This window comes from Cheilinus undulatus, linkage group 8, assembly GCF_018320785.1.
Source record: "Cheilinus undulatus linkage group 8, ASM1832078v1, whole genome shotgun sequence".
NCBI lineage: Eukaryota > Metazoa > Chordata > Actinopteri > Labriformes > Labridae > Cheilinus > Cheilinus undulatus.
Genome location: NC_054872.1, coordinates 28,111,803 through 28,126,369, shown reverse-complemented (window position 1 = coordinate 28,126,369; position 14,567 = coordinate 28,111,803). Strand labels below are relative to the sequence as shown.

Below are 14,567 nucleotides of genomic sequence, written 5' to 3'. Positions count from 1 at the left end.
GAAAAAGAAGGAATAAAATAAAGAAAACTCTGTATTTAATTTAGACTGACAATGAGACTCCCATGTAGCACAAACATATTTACAAGCTCCAAAAAAATAAAAGTAAAAACTCTTCTCTTGATGCTCCTAACCCATGCCCACACACATTTTCTCCTTTTCCCCTTTTCCTTTTGATCCAAAATAAAAACTGTACGTGAAAGAGTTATGAAAATATAGGTTATTCCAACAGGGTTGTGTCATGGTCTGCTTTTCTTCTTCCCCTCCTCCTTCCTCTTCACTCCATTTCCACATCTCTTTCTCTTCAGTAAGGGTGTTGGGTGTTGCTGATCTGTCCCGTTGGCCTTTCCCAACCCTAACCCCTTCCCTGACCCTGGGGCATGGCATTGAGTCACAGGATCACCGAAGGGCCGTAGAGGGTCACAGCTCGTCGCGGTCCCTACTGAGGATGGTGTAGCGAGTCTCGCTGGGTGCCAGCTTCTGAAAAGAGCTCTCTGGAGGGTTGCTAGCCACTTCTTTTGCCGTCTCCTCCTAAAGGAAAAATTGAAATTTACAGCAAACAACCAAGTTTGACAAAGTGGCAAACTTTCAGTGTAGTGGCTGAACCTGTCTCACCTGTCCAGGTGTGCTGTCTGTGGGGTCAGGACCGTGATGAAATTCTCTGTGTAGCTTTCCAGAGTGAAGGTCCAACACAAACTGTTTCAGCCTGCCTGGGATACTAAAAGAAAACAGCAACACAAAGGATGTTAGGCAAAAAAATATTCTTAACTTCTTTTTCTGTGAATTTTTTATTTTAACGAGTCCGATTTATTTAACTCTTAACTGCACAAACATGTTTCAGAGGATGTTTGGGTGGAGTTCCCCATCATGCCCTTGGGCAGTGTTTAGATGTATTTTATACATTATATTGCCAAAAGTATTCACTCACTCATCCAAATAATTGAAATCAGGTGTCCCAATCATTTCCATGGCCACATGCGTATAAAATCAAGCACCTAAAGCATGCAGACTGTTTCTACAAACATTTGTGAAAGAATGGGTCGCTCTCAGGAGCTCAGTGAATTCCAGTGTGATACTGTGATAGGATGCCACCTGTGCAACAAGTCCAGTCGTGCAATTTCCTCGCCCCTAAATATTCCACAGTCAACTGTCAGTGGTATTATAACAAAGTGGGAGCGATTGGGAACAACAGCAACTCAGCCATGAAATGGTAGGTCACGTAAAATGATGGAGCGGGGTCAGCGGATGCTGAGGCGCACAGTGCACAGAGGTGTGCAGCTACATCCAAGCCATACATCACACCAAGTGCAATACAACGCGTTGGGTGCAGTGGTGTAAAGCATGCCACCACTGGACTCTAGAGCAGTGGAGACACGTTCTCTGGAGTGACGAATCACACGTCTCCATCTTGCAATTTGATGGACGGTCCTGGGTTTGGTGGTTGCCAGGAGAACGGTACTTGTCTGACTCCATTGTTCCAAGTCTAAAGTTTGGTGGAGGGGGGATTATGGTGTGGGGTTGTTTTTCAGGAGCTGGGCTTGGCCCCTTAGTTCCAGTGAAAGGAACTCTGAATGCTTCAGCATACCAAGAGATTTTGGACAATTCCATGCTCCCAACTTTGTGGGTACAGTTTGGGGGTGGCCCCTTCCTGTTCCAACATGAATGTGCTCCAGTGCACAAAGCAAGGTCCATAAAGACATGGATGAGAGAGTTTGGTGTGGATGAACTTGACTGGCCTGCACAGAGTCCTGACCTCAACCCAACAGAACACCTTTGGGATGAATTAGAGCAGAGACTGAGAGCCAGGTCTTCTCGTCCAACATCAGTGTGTGGCCTCACAAATGTGCTTCTGGAAGAATGGTCAAAAATATCCATAAACACACTCCTAAACCTTGTGGAAAGCCTTCCCAGAGGAGTTGAAGCTGTTATAGGTGCAAAGGGTGGACCGACGTCATATTAAACCCTATGGATTAAGAATGGGATGTCACTTAAGTTCATATGCGAGTCAAGGCAGGTGAGCAAATACTTTTGGCAATATAGTGTATGTTCTCAAAGAAAAAATGGTAAGATATAAAAGAAAACAGGTAAGTGCAACAACTTCTCTGGAACCCCCCACACTTGTCATTTCAAAGGCAGCCTCTGTCTGCTAGTATTTCTACTATGAGCCATACTAACTGTGTCTGACAAAGACATTCCTACACACAGAGCTCAGCTTTAAAGACAGACCTGCTGCACTACAGAGCTGGTCAGAGCTGATATGAGACAAAACAGCTGGAGGCAGCAGCAGAGGACATTAGTCTCTGTGGACGTGTCATGGAGTAGCATTAATCCACATCAGTGCTGTCCTGTGAAGTGTGCTCATTAATGACAGGTCAGGAGCTGTTGTCGTATCACACAGGAGGAGCTGGTCCACAGTCACAGCCAACCCAGTGTGTGTCAGAGCAGCACACACATATAAACACACAAATATGTATATATAAAACATACACTGCACTAATGTAATTACAAGGCTTGTGCCACATGCACAATGTAGCACACTTTATGTGGTGATGTGATGTAATTAGGTTGAGGAAGGCTGGTCAGTCCTCAGGGCTTCTGTCTATCTGATCAGACTCTGATTGGGGGTGGGGGGAGGTGGAGTAGAGGGGGACAGAATAAATAAGATTAAATTAGATTAGACTGGATTAGTTTAGCACTTATTGCACGTGCCAAATCATGTCACATTAGCTCTGGTGTCCTGGCCCATTCATAAAGGACAGATTTTAGGAGGTGTGACATTTCTCTGGTGTTCAGTCAGAGTGGGTTATTGTGTGTTTGAGTGTGGAGTGTGTAATGAAATTAACTTAATCTTAGGAGACCTTGTTATGAGCAATTTTCAAACACATGCATCAGGTAATAATTGCTCAAAAATGTCCAAAAGAAAGCTGCATATATCTGACCACTTTGACATTCACATGATTCATTTCTTAATATTAGCTATCAATGTGGGTCTTCATTTACTGTATATTTCAATGTTTCTTTCTGGAATTTAACAATCACCAGCAATTACACTAATTTATAAAAACTGCTTCGATTTATTACACAGAATAATAGTGTGTTTTTTTTTTTTATCCAGTGTATAAACCCTACTTTTAATACCTATTTTTTAATCTAAAAAGTTGGCTGAAGCACCAGGACAACTTGAAAAGTGCTGAGACATGCAATGTCTTAATCTTAAGCGCATGCAGCTGCCCCTTGCACACGCTGCATGACACCCAACGCAACTGAAATTGAAGGCATTTATTGTATAACGCAAAAGACCACTTCACTGCTCAGCAGGCCTGCACACAGAACTGACAGGGCCCCTGAAAACCCAGAGAATGGGCCTCCCCAGCTGTGATTTATTCATGATGTCAATGCATGTGTGCTGGACCAGTAGCATTGGTGCTAGCGTCCTGGCTATAAGTTAGCTCATTATGGAGCTGAAAAGTGTTTTAAGCTATTGCTGGGCTCTAGTGTTGGAATTATGTATTTGTGCTACTTTTAAGCCCATTTCACTTCTTTTTCTACCCATTTTTGACACTTCTTTTTGCTACTTTTAACAGATTTTTTGCTACTTTTTGCCCTTGTTTTTTTTTTTTTTAACTTTTTTGCCATTTTTTTGCCACATCTCTAAGCCAATTTTAACCAATAATTTATTTTTTTACTCTGTTTTGCCCCATTTAAGCAAAATTTACTACTTTATGCCCATTTTGTCACATTTTTGCCACTTTAGGCCAATTTTGCCATTTATGACCCAATTCTTCCCATTTTTCACGCAACCTTGCTATTCCTTGCCACTTTTAATCACGTTTTCCCGCTGCTTGGCCTCTTTGCTCAAATTTGCTGCTGTATTGCTCTGATAAGAGTGGTTATTATTCCGGTTAAAAATAAAATAGGTCGGCGCGCCGGTAGTTGAGTGGTTAAGGCGCATGCCATATACGCAGGCAACCCGGGTTCGAATCCAGCCCGTGGCACTATTTCCTGCATGTCTCCCCTGTTTCCAACTCTATCCACTGTCCTATCAAATAAAGGCAAAAAGGCCAAAAATAAATCTTTAAAAAAAAAAAAAAAAAAATAGGTCTATCACAGCTTAACAATGAACCATGATTTTGCTGCCCTACATGGGCCATTGTTGAGTATGGCTGGGCCCCAGAAAGCCCTTTATCCCCCTTATGGGTGGCAGTGCTGCTCAGAACATGCTGGAATACATAATGGAACTAGTGATGCACGATAACTATTTTTTTGAACCAATACCGATAACCGATAATTTCCTACTCCTGATGGCCGAGAACCGATAATAACCGATATATTTTTTTCAATTGTTGATTTAACAAAAGAAGTTTATTTGATGTGTTTATGCACATCTGGGGGTAAGAAGGGGTTAATATGTAGTGAGCAAAGATATTTATAGCTAATTTTGACTAATATCACTCGTGTTTTTCAAAAAACAAAGAACTATTCTGACTTTATAACTGTTATTATAGTTAACTTTTTTTAGTTAAAAATTTGTGTACCAAGTACAACATACACAAACAACTGACAGACGGTTTTCCCCCATAAAACCAAATGATAACAGGCTGTTATGCTTAACAAATGGACGTGGTCTGTGGCTAATTTCTGTTCATAACGTCGATCAGACTGAATGAAACCACGTCAAACAGAGCAGGCAGGTACACGTCTATGAAAGTAGCGGTGGATCAGGAGACTGTCAGACTGATTTTGTTATAACGGTGCGCCTTTTGGCTCTTGGAAGCTTTCTGCAGTTTTCAATGCCTGCTAATTCCCGCGGCTGAGGCTAGTGGCTGCTGCCGCTTCGTTTTAACGTCGTTAGGATGATGACTATTAAGTGACTTAAAAGATCCGTCGAGGACTTCTTTCTACTCTTTGCGACCTTTGCAGGGCAAATTCTACACACACGGTCGTGTTATCCTCCCCGTAAATACTGAATAACGCCACCGTGTTGTTAGCATTTTAGCACAGGGGCTTACTTTCTCTTCTTTTTTGGTGCTTTAATAGCAGGTCGTGTACTGTTGCGCCACCTGCTGTTTCGGAATGTGTAGTCTCGTGAGAAAGAAAACAAATGCCAGCACTGCTGTGCTGAAAAAAATATAAATGTTATCGGGGCTCGTCGGAATGATATTGGACCGATAAGAATGACGTAATCATTTCCTGTTATCGGCCCGATAGTTATCGTGCACCCCTAAATGGAACAGACCAAAGCGGTGGAGTTTGGTGCCACTTATTAATCACTTTTCTTTCTCATAAGGTCATAAAGCTGCATTTAAAAAAAACAGCAGGTATACTGTTAGTGTTACCATTACTGTTGAGTGCTGGTTTAACTAGAAACCCTTCAGTAAGGAGGGAGACAGGTGAAGGAGGGCACGGCAACTTGTAGGCTATGAGATTGTCTCAACTACCATACATTAGCTAGTAGATGTGCAAACTCGATACGGTGAAAACAGAAGGCACTAAACAAGTAACAAAGCTGCACAGAGCTTCTATTTTAGATTTTATGGTAAAATGTAACCACTGAATAAAAAAGTGAAAGATGTTACTTACCCAAGGTCTTGGAAGTCTGGGAAGACATACATGTGTCTGAATGAGTCTATAGCGATGACAGGACAGTCAGCTGGAGTTTTCTGAATGTGAAGCAGCGGATGGCGGAACTTATCACAGTCCGCGTGAAGGAAGTTAATAGACCCTGAGGAGGAGACACCAACATTATAAACACAACTTCACAACACAAATGGCCCATAAATCACTGACATTCCTAAAAACAACAAAAACACATGCACACCTTTCTCGCCGATAAGCTGGCGAGCCACTTCATGTTGGAACCTCTCTAAGCTGTTTGTGTCTTCTTTAGCATGGAACAAGATGAGGAATGGGATTCCTTCTTCAGTCAGCTCCTGGATAACACACAGTGTCAGAGACAGAAGGAGTCAAGATTTGATAACACTGACAGATTGATATGTCTAATTCATGTTATAATAATAAGAATAATGTAAAGCAGGTGACAAACCTCTCCGTTTTCAAAGGTGATCTCCCTGACCAAAGGCACACACTTGTCCTGCGCCCAGGTGTAGGTCAGGTCGAAGTTGGTGAGTGAGCTGAGGTAGACCATGTCAGGGACGTTTTCCCCCACAGGTTTGTAGATTATATTGTCTCCGCTGATACGCTCAGGCTCAGATACCGCACTGTAGGAGGGAACCATTTAATCAAAGTTTCAAATACAAATGAGTTTATTTTAATCATTAAAGGATTTTTTAAAAGATGTTGCTGTTTCTCACCCAAAAGCAGCAAGGAATGTGCAGTCATCACGAAGGATGTTGGCAACTTTTTCATATGTGTGGTAATTATCAGAGTCCTTTGTTTCAAAGTAAGCTATGATGTTTCTCTTGCTTCTCTGTTGAATATAAAACCAGAGGGAGAAAAAATGTTACCTGTTTCAATAAGAAAGACAATACTGCACAGATTTATGTGGGAGTTTCCAACTCACATCTAAGGCATTAATCTCCTCCAGTGAATGTATCTCTTTCACGGGGTCGACCTGCTGCTGACGGATAAAGTCTGCGATGGCTGCTACAGACCTCTGACCCCTGTACTCTCTCTTCATCATCATTCCATTGCGGAACAACTTCAACGTTGGATACTTAGTGATGCGGTACCGCTGGGCTATGTCCGCTGCAGAGGAAAAGTTAAGTAAAGAAGGACAAATCAATTGATGAAGAGGCAAGAAGTGGAGTAAAAAACACATGGGGATGGGTGGATGAGGAGGAGAGCGGTTACGGAGACAGACAGTTAGACCTCACTCTGAAAACATTGCCTTCAGTCAGCTCTGAGCTCTGATCTCCCACATGAAAGCTGCCCCCCAACCAAGAGTAAATATTCTCTCTGCACACAGTGAATGAGTGTGTGAGTGTGTGTATGTGGCAGGTGTCAATCTCCCTGCGGGGTGTCTCTAAGCCTCCCGTCTTCACAGGAAGCAGCAGTTTTGTCATTAGTCTTCAAACAGTTTGCAGGTCATCAATAATTCTCTTTAATTTGCTTTATCTCAAAAGGCTGAAGCTGGCCGTTTATGTGTCTGTGCTTTGGTGTGCAGGGCATCTATGTGTACATATGTGCATCAAATATAGTAGCAGAGTGTGTATGTGTGTCTGTTTCTCAGCATATGGATTGTGGCCATTATAATGTAAAGCAATAGATTACCATAATAAAAACCTCCAACCCTGTATAGTAATACTGAAACCAAGAATTGCAAATTCCTTAGGTTTGCTGTGATGTGATGACATTTTTAACTCAGTAATTTTTCCAACTTGTAGGTGGAACAAACAAAAACATGATCTATAAATACTGTGATATTATCTGCTTGGGGAGTCAATTTGTCTTCAAACAACTCATTTCAGTGCTTAAGAACATGAATATTGCATAAATGGCCAAGTTATACTTACAGTGTTGGTCACAGTCGACACGAGCGAACACCACCTGACTGGTGTCAGGAAACTCCTCCCTCACAGTGTTGGATGCTTCCTCAAAGATTGGATGGAGCATCTGACTGAACCTACACCTGCAAAATAAAAAAGGAGGAGGGAGTTTAAGGACAAAATAATTTCCATACATTTTACATTAAACATTTAGATTTAAAAACAAAAAGGAAAAACACTAAATTTGGCAGTATTTTACACCTGCATTAACTGACAATTAAAAAGATAAGCTCAATAATATACTAAACTAAAACACAAAATTGTAGTGAAATAAATCTATTAAATCTATCTTAAATGAGAGCAATGTATAATTTATGACAGCCATCACCCCACTTAGATAAATCAGTGGTTGCTGGGTGAAATCTCGACATTACAAACAGGTTTAATGACTTTAGGAGTGAAATTAAAGACTTACCAGTCAGCATAAAAATTCACTAAAGCTACCCCAGCATTATCTGCAAGGAAACAAACAAACAGGAAAGACATAAGCCTCTATAGACGCTTAATACATCCAGGACTGTAGGGTTTGCCAGTACAATGAACTAATTATCCTGTAAGGCCTCACTGAAGGAAAGACAAAAGAAGAAAGGTCTTATAGAACATGCAATAACAGGAATTTATACACCCCTGAAATTATATTCAAATTAATATTCTTGACCTGTGGTTAAAAAAAAAGGTTAAAAAATTCTGTAATTTACAAAGAATCAAATATATTTAATTAAAAAAAGTTGTAGTTTTGACCTTAGATTGGACTAAACTTGAGTGAACTAAGAGACAGGACAAAAGAAAAAATGTGTTTAAAAAGCAAATATTAAAGATACTCGTTAACATGTCAATACTGAGAATAAAATCTATGATGTCTGCTTTTTTTTTTTCAGATAGACACTCATGACCCACTGAAAACAGTTCTGCAACCCACTCTGGAGTTCTGACTGACCAGTTGAGAATAACAGCACTAGACTATAATGAAGTATTTATTTGGTATAAGGTGAGCCACTGACTGCAAGAGAGGTCACACCTTCAACAATGCTAAGATAATCATATAAAACATATAAAAAAATTAAATAAAAAAAATATTAATACACAAATTTCCAAGTAATGCATATATTTAGGAAACCCTACCTTTACCTCATTAATAACTGTAGTCTTTCAAAGGAATAAACAGAAACTGAATTTAAAAAGGGAGAAAATACTTTAACAAAAACAAACAGTCTCAAAATACCAAGAAAAAAAGATAAACCTAACAAGGCCAATACTAAATTAGATACTTGCCAATATTTGGAGTTTCATCTAAAATACATTACATTATTACTATAGCAATGGACTAAGAGACAAAAAGATCTCCTTTAAGAGGGAATGCATACAATCAGTCATTCCAACCCCAGCTAAGTGTGCTAAAAACCAAAAGAGAGACAACAGGACTTTGAGAAAAACTTAACAGTTATACTCTTGGAAAAAAAAAAAAAAAAAGCAGCAGAAACCTTGGTCATGAAACAATTGTTAGGCTTTCCGGATATGCCATCTGCAGTTATGGAGTAAAATAAATAATACAGGAAATTATAAAGGAAGAGATCAGCAGACTTTTATTGAGCCTAGAAAAACAAAGCACGGGAGGGGATCGGTTTTCCCATAGGATGTTACAATAATTTAAGAGTTTACTTACATTTTTACTTCTAAAATGTTTAACTATGTTCTTTAGGGTGTGCCTGGACAGTAGGGATGGCCATATACCTCCTGTGCTTTTGATGAAATTTATCAGCAGTACGCTGTATAAAGACCTTCAAATAGTATTACTCGCCCTCTAAAACACTTCACTTCACTTCATATTCTGTAATTATGTGTGCATGTGTGAAGGCTTCTTGTTGATAAGGTAGTGCCTTGCAGCCAATATAGCAGAGTACAAAAATACGAGATCATGTTGGCAACAAGACGCTGATTAAGCTATTGACACAGCAGAACACAACACTTATTTTTTAACATGAGACATGGCATCTCAAACGTTGCATATATGGGAGGGATGTCACTAGAGATTGCAAATACTTAAATAAATAAAAAAAAAAAAGATTTGAAAATGTACTTGGGTGGCTGTAAATAAACTTGGGCAGCCAAAATTTGTTTATGTAAGGGGTCACACTGACAATCTATTGACTCAATGAATGCAAAAAGACCAGAAAACATTCCAGTAATTCCTGATTTAATCAACACCAACCAAACAGTATTTGTTAAAGACAGACACAGATAACGAGAAGTGTGCTATACCTGGTTTATAAAGTTAAAATCTCTAGCAACAATTCATGTGTTGCAATAGTTTTTGACTCTGTGGAAAGTTTTGTACTTAATGTTGCAAATTTTGACAAATATTTGCCCGAAGGGATGAGCTGGCTAACTGATATGATCTTGATGTTATCTGATTCTGTGCTGGGCCTCTTCTCTTTCACCAGCCTGTTTGGCTAAACTATGGGGGAAGTAACCCTTTATTGAGAGTTAACTACAAAATACAAGCAATATTGTATCAAGCATGATAACCTGGCTGTTCAATCGTACAGTTTCTGTTGTAAAAATACAAAACTTCAAAATAAAGGATGAAAAATATATCTTTTGAGTATTGGATGAATTTCTGTTGAGTTAGTTTGAAATTCTGAGAATGCAGTAAAGGATGTGACCAATAAAGACACAGTAAACTCTAACCCCATACCTAATGAAAATGTCATCCGTGTTTTTCCATGGTAATCAAACTTAAGTGATGTAGATTAATTTTCTACACATAATTGACAGGAACTCATGTAGTCTCTTTGACAAAGTTGGCTAAAACATCACGTCTTTTGCAGAGGTAACTGATTTGAACGATTAAGCTCCTGTATCTCTTCAAATAAACAATAAAAAAATGCGAACAACCGAGACCTACATGACATTACAGGATTATTTTGACATTTTGGAAAATATTTACCTCATTACCAGGAAGTAGATTAGAAAGAAAAACAAGGCATTAAGCTGTTTCTTGTGATTCACGTCCAGACTAAAGTAAGAAAACCAGTTGTTGGTTGTACCGTAGTTTTATTTTGAATGAACAGACTTGAACCGTACAGGTCAGTTAGCAAAAAAAGCTCTTTCTATGACTTTAAGATACTTCTGAAGAGTGTTGTCTTACTTAGGATCTCATCAATGTTACCAGCGTCCAGACTGGTGATTTCTGCTTTGCCAGGAGTAGAGAGGCCCATCGCCTACAGACACAGAAGGAAAAGACTGATCAGCAACATAAAAATGAAACTCTCTTTCAGACATCTCAGTGGGGAGAGGGATAAAAGAATCAAAGGTATTTGACAAACATGAGATGAGTTTAATGAGTACTTAAGTGTTCTTCAGGAAAATATGACACTTAAGACTCAGACCCAACAAAGTGTCACTCAGCACACTGCTAAACAGACTAAAATTGCATCAAAGTAGAAAAACTGCTAATATGACCTTCATTACTTTATAGGTCTTGCTGAATGCAATGCAATGCAGTAGCAATGATTCTTTTTTGTGTTGTTGTCCCCTGCTAAATATACGGAAAACCATGTAACCTCTGCCCTGTCAATCCTGCAGAGAATCATGAAAATAACACTCATTATTTCTAACAGCACTTTACAGACACAGTATTTATGGCAATGCTCTGGGTCCAGAAACAACACAAAATATGAAGGAAAAGTGTGTGTTATACTTTTGTTGTACATCTTCAGCCGTCCTGTTATGAAAATTTGTCAATCCAAGATCATCTATAAAAGTTTCCTGTTTGTCCATGAACAGCTGGCCTTTTCCAAATGTGTACAAAACAGCTAAATGACAGATTTAAATCAATCACCGGGGCAATTTAAAGTCCCACCCTGATCATTCAACTCCTAACAAATGCTAGAATAAGCCAATATCTGGCTCAGTGTTTGCTCTACCGTACTGCTGTGCTGGATTCGAATATTTGCTCAGTAACCTTTATTCAAATACCGTGGCCATTGAAATTCACTTTACTGTACAAACTTTTGCCAAGAGCCTCTTTTGTCAGAGATCTTCTCTGACAACTTTTCTGCTAGAGGTAAAGTCCTGAGGCTGTACAAGTGTAATGCAACATACCAAAAAAAAAGTAGGCCAAGATTGCCAACAGGCGAGTTTGAGAACCAGTTATTCAACATTTTTTGATGATGATAGAAAAAAAAAAATTTAAAAATAATCAGCGTACATTGCAGTCAATAGGAGGTGTAGCAAACGATAATATCTTTATACAGCAGTTCTGTGGTAACAAATATATCACAAAACTATACAATTATAGATTATAGTTTTATATAATGACAAAGCAAGATACCCGATTAACTGAAGAATAATGATCTTGTAAGAGAGCCATTATTCATTTAAACAACAATACTGAAATACTTAAATACTGAAAATATACTAAATTTGGAAAAGATGATTTTGTAATTGTATCACAATAGTTAGGGCAATCATATGGTGCTGACATAAAAGTTATTAAACCCTAAAATCCAAAAAAACAAAAACAAAAAAAAAAAAACACATCATTGTCAGAGGAAATATGCGTATGATTGATAAGTTAAGAGTACATTAAGGAAGGAAAGTTATGTACATCATCAAAGACTCATAATGCAGTACCTGCATGGGAAACAGATATTTGTGTGATAACATTTTTGAACATTAACAGTCTTTGCAACTAAATTAAAAAAGACCCAGGTTATCACTATAATGTAACTATCAAGAAGGGATTTCTTAAATCAAGACTTGTTCAAATGTTACACAAAATAACACTGTCAGTAAAGATTGAAAAAAATGAAAATTAGAGGATTTAAAAGATGTCTAACTTGGAGTTAAACAAAGAAAACACCACTGATGAATAGATGCTTCATGGTATCTGTAAATAGAGAAACTCAAACATAAAACCATTTTATAAAATGGGCTTGTGCCGTGTCAAGACCACAAGACAAAGAAAGCCTTCTTCATCAAAATATTCATTCTTTTAGTGAGTACTAACTAAAGGTTTTAAATGTAGTTCATGTGTTCTCCAACATAGAATCTACAGTCTTATATGATGTAAGTGTCTGAGTTAACTGTTCTGAATTATTAAACTTATTTACAAATGTGCTTGCCCTCTCTATCTTTCTGCTGTGATCACAAACTGAAGCAAGTCCCTCCTCAAACAGGATATCCTTTTAACAAGCATGGCAAACACAAATAGAAGTATGAGATATGAGGAATACTCAAACTTGAGTGCAAAACTACCCAAGCCAAAAATGCCTCGTGTCTATGGGTAACCTAAATATATAACTGAACTTTCCTTCTGTAACAATCCAACAGTCAGTCAATGTCACTGTCCACTCCTAAGTTAAAGACTTCCTGATCAAAAACAATGGTAAAAAGTATTGTATTTATCATCCATTACTTTGTTAAGCATGTCTTTGGATGATTAAATATATGTCCAGTGATGTGTTTGAAAGGTAGAAAATAAATTTTATGCTCTGAGCACCCTTAGTATCTTAAAATGTCAGGGATTTTTTACATTTTATGTATGAACATGACAGCTCTGCAGTGAATCTTCGCTTTTAGGAGGCTGTGACAAGAGAAGATACAAAACCTTTTCATGGCAATCATACAGGCACCATTAACTGAGATTTTAAAAGTTGCTGGAGTATTTCTGTAAACACTAATTCATTTCAGCTTTACTGGGAAATTGTGTTTCATTTTAAAAGTTAATCAACTTCCACATTTAAGGATACTATCGTTACATTGGTAAATACAGTGATCTGCTGCTTCGAGAGAAGTTTAAAGTTTTCATTGCAGGCCCAGACTCTCATACAAGCAGAACTGCTCCGCTTGGTCTAGTTCCGGGTTTTCAGCCAATAAGAATGAGCCACAACAGAGGAATTCACCAACCGGCGAGCCTAATTTAGAGGCACTTACAGTTACCCCAACAGCTTGACATAAATTCGTTCATCCTTGTTGTAACAACAGTCGAGCCCAATCTATCAAATCCGACAAACACATTAAATAATCAAACATTAATCTAGCCATGCTAGCAGGTTGCCTTTAACTAGCCGTATAAGTCTTAGCATCTCATGCTAACTGGATGCTCGTGGCTCCTCAACAAAGTTAACACATGTCCAACTTTGCCTCTTAATCTAGAAACGTCATCAGAAACTGCAGACAGCTAAACGAGTAAGGTCTCTCTAACTTTGCGTGAAGAAAGATTTTCAAAGTTACTGCACTACAGCTAACGTTAGTGAAGACTACCGGCTAAGTTGACATTGCAGTTGGACAACTTGTTATGGGACTTGCTTGGTGTAACCCAGTAAATGCATTTACTGTGATCCCGATGGACAAGTGTACTTTAAGCAGAGAGTGAGTAAACTTGCTATTTATTTAAGCCACTTTAAAAGCCACGTCTCATATCATCAGTTAGCTAGCAGCGAACTATCAAATGGCAGGCTAACAAACGTTCGTTGCTAACATTAGCTGGTTGATAATGGCTTTAAAAATCCGTTTGCCTTGTTCTCGGACTAATATAAAAATGCTTACCAGCAGTATAACTGTGACGAAGCGGATATCTGGAGAGGGAGATACTGCTAACTGGTTCATTGTATAGTGCGGTTGGTGAAGTGGTGGTGTTCAAGCTGCCCAGTCTGTCTCGACGCCGCTCTTCTCAGTATAGCAGGAAACCAACGGCGAACCAATCTCACGGTGACCACGGAAACGTGAGGGGCACTTCCTGGTTCTCGCTTAGCATCATGGGTAATGTAGTTTTTAGAGTAGATAAATGGCTGCGCACAATTATGAGAAAAACTTCAACCATGGCAATTTGCTGCTTTACAGCAGTAACGGGAGTTGTAGTGTTTATCACGTAAACGGTGGGGATTCAACGGGACTACTTGTAAGAAAACTTTCCTGAGATTTTCATCGGAGAGAAAGAGAGGCAAACGGTAAATATAACACTGTCAAAAACGGAGAGCAGGCAGCAGCTTTTCTGAAATACATTTGATTTAATGCTATCTTCAGTTTTTGCACTGTTACACGTTTGTTTTCTGTTCTTTT

At 38.9% G+C, this 14,567-nt stretch overlaps 2 protein-coding genes across 4 annotated transcripts in view; one reads left to right on the top strand and one right to left on the bottom strand.

The window, feature by feature from the left end:
- Positions 1 to 18: 18 nt before the first annotated feature.
- Positions 19 to 14,192, bottom strand: erp44 (endoplasmic reticulum protein 44). Its single transcript, XM_041793225.1, has 11 exons — positions 14,055 to 14,192; positions 10,651 to 10,723; positions 7,918 to 7,957; positions 7,470 to 7,585; positions 6,518 to 6,702; positions 6,309 to 6,424; positions 6,041 to 6,215; positions 5,816 to 5,927; positions 5,578 to 5,719; positions 613 to 715; positions 19 to 528 (listed from the first exon to the last, which is right to left on the bottom strand). Exons 1-11 carry the CDS (start codon positions 14,112 to 14,114, stop codon positions 418 to 420), a joined length of 1,233 nt encoding a protein of 410 aa, XP_041649159.1. The 5' UTR covers positions 14,115 to 14,192; the 3' UTR covers positions 19 to 417.
- Positions 14,193 to 14,329: 137 nt separating this feature from the next.
- The window catches only part of invs (inversin), a 31,866-nt gene continuing 31,628 nt past the window's right edge, over positions 14,330 to 14,567 (top strand). For all 3 annotated transcript variants that reach the window (XM_041792920.1, XM_041792919.1, XM_041792921.1), the window contains exon 1: positions 14,330 to 14,455. The gene's annotated coding sequence lies outside the window, so the exon portion shown is untranslated. The remainder of the gene's footprint in view (positions 14,456 to 14,567) is intronic.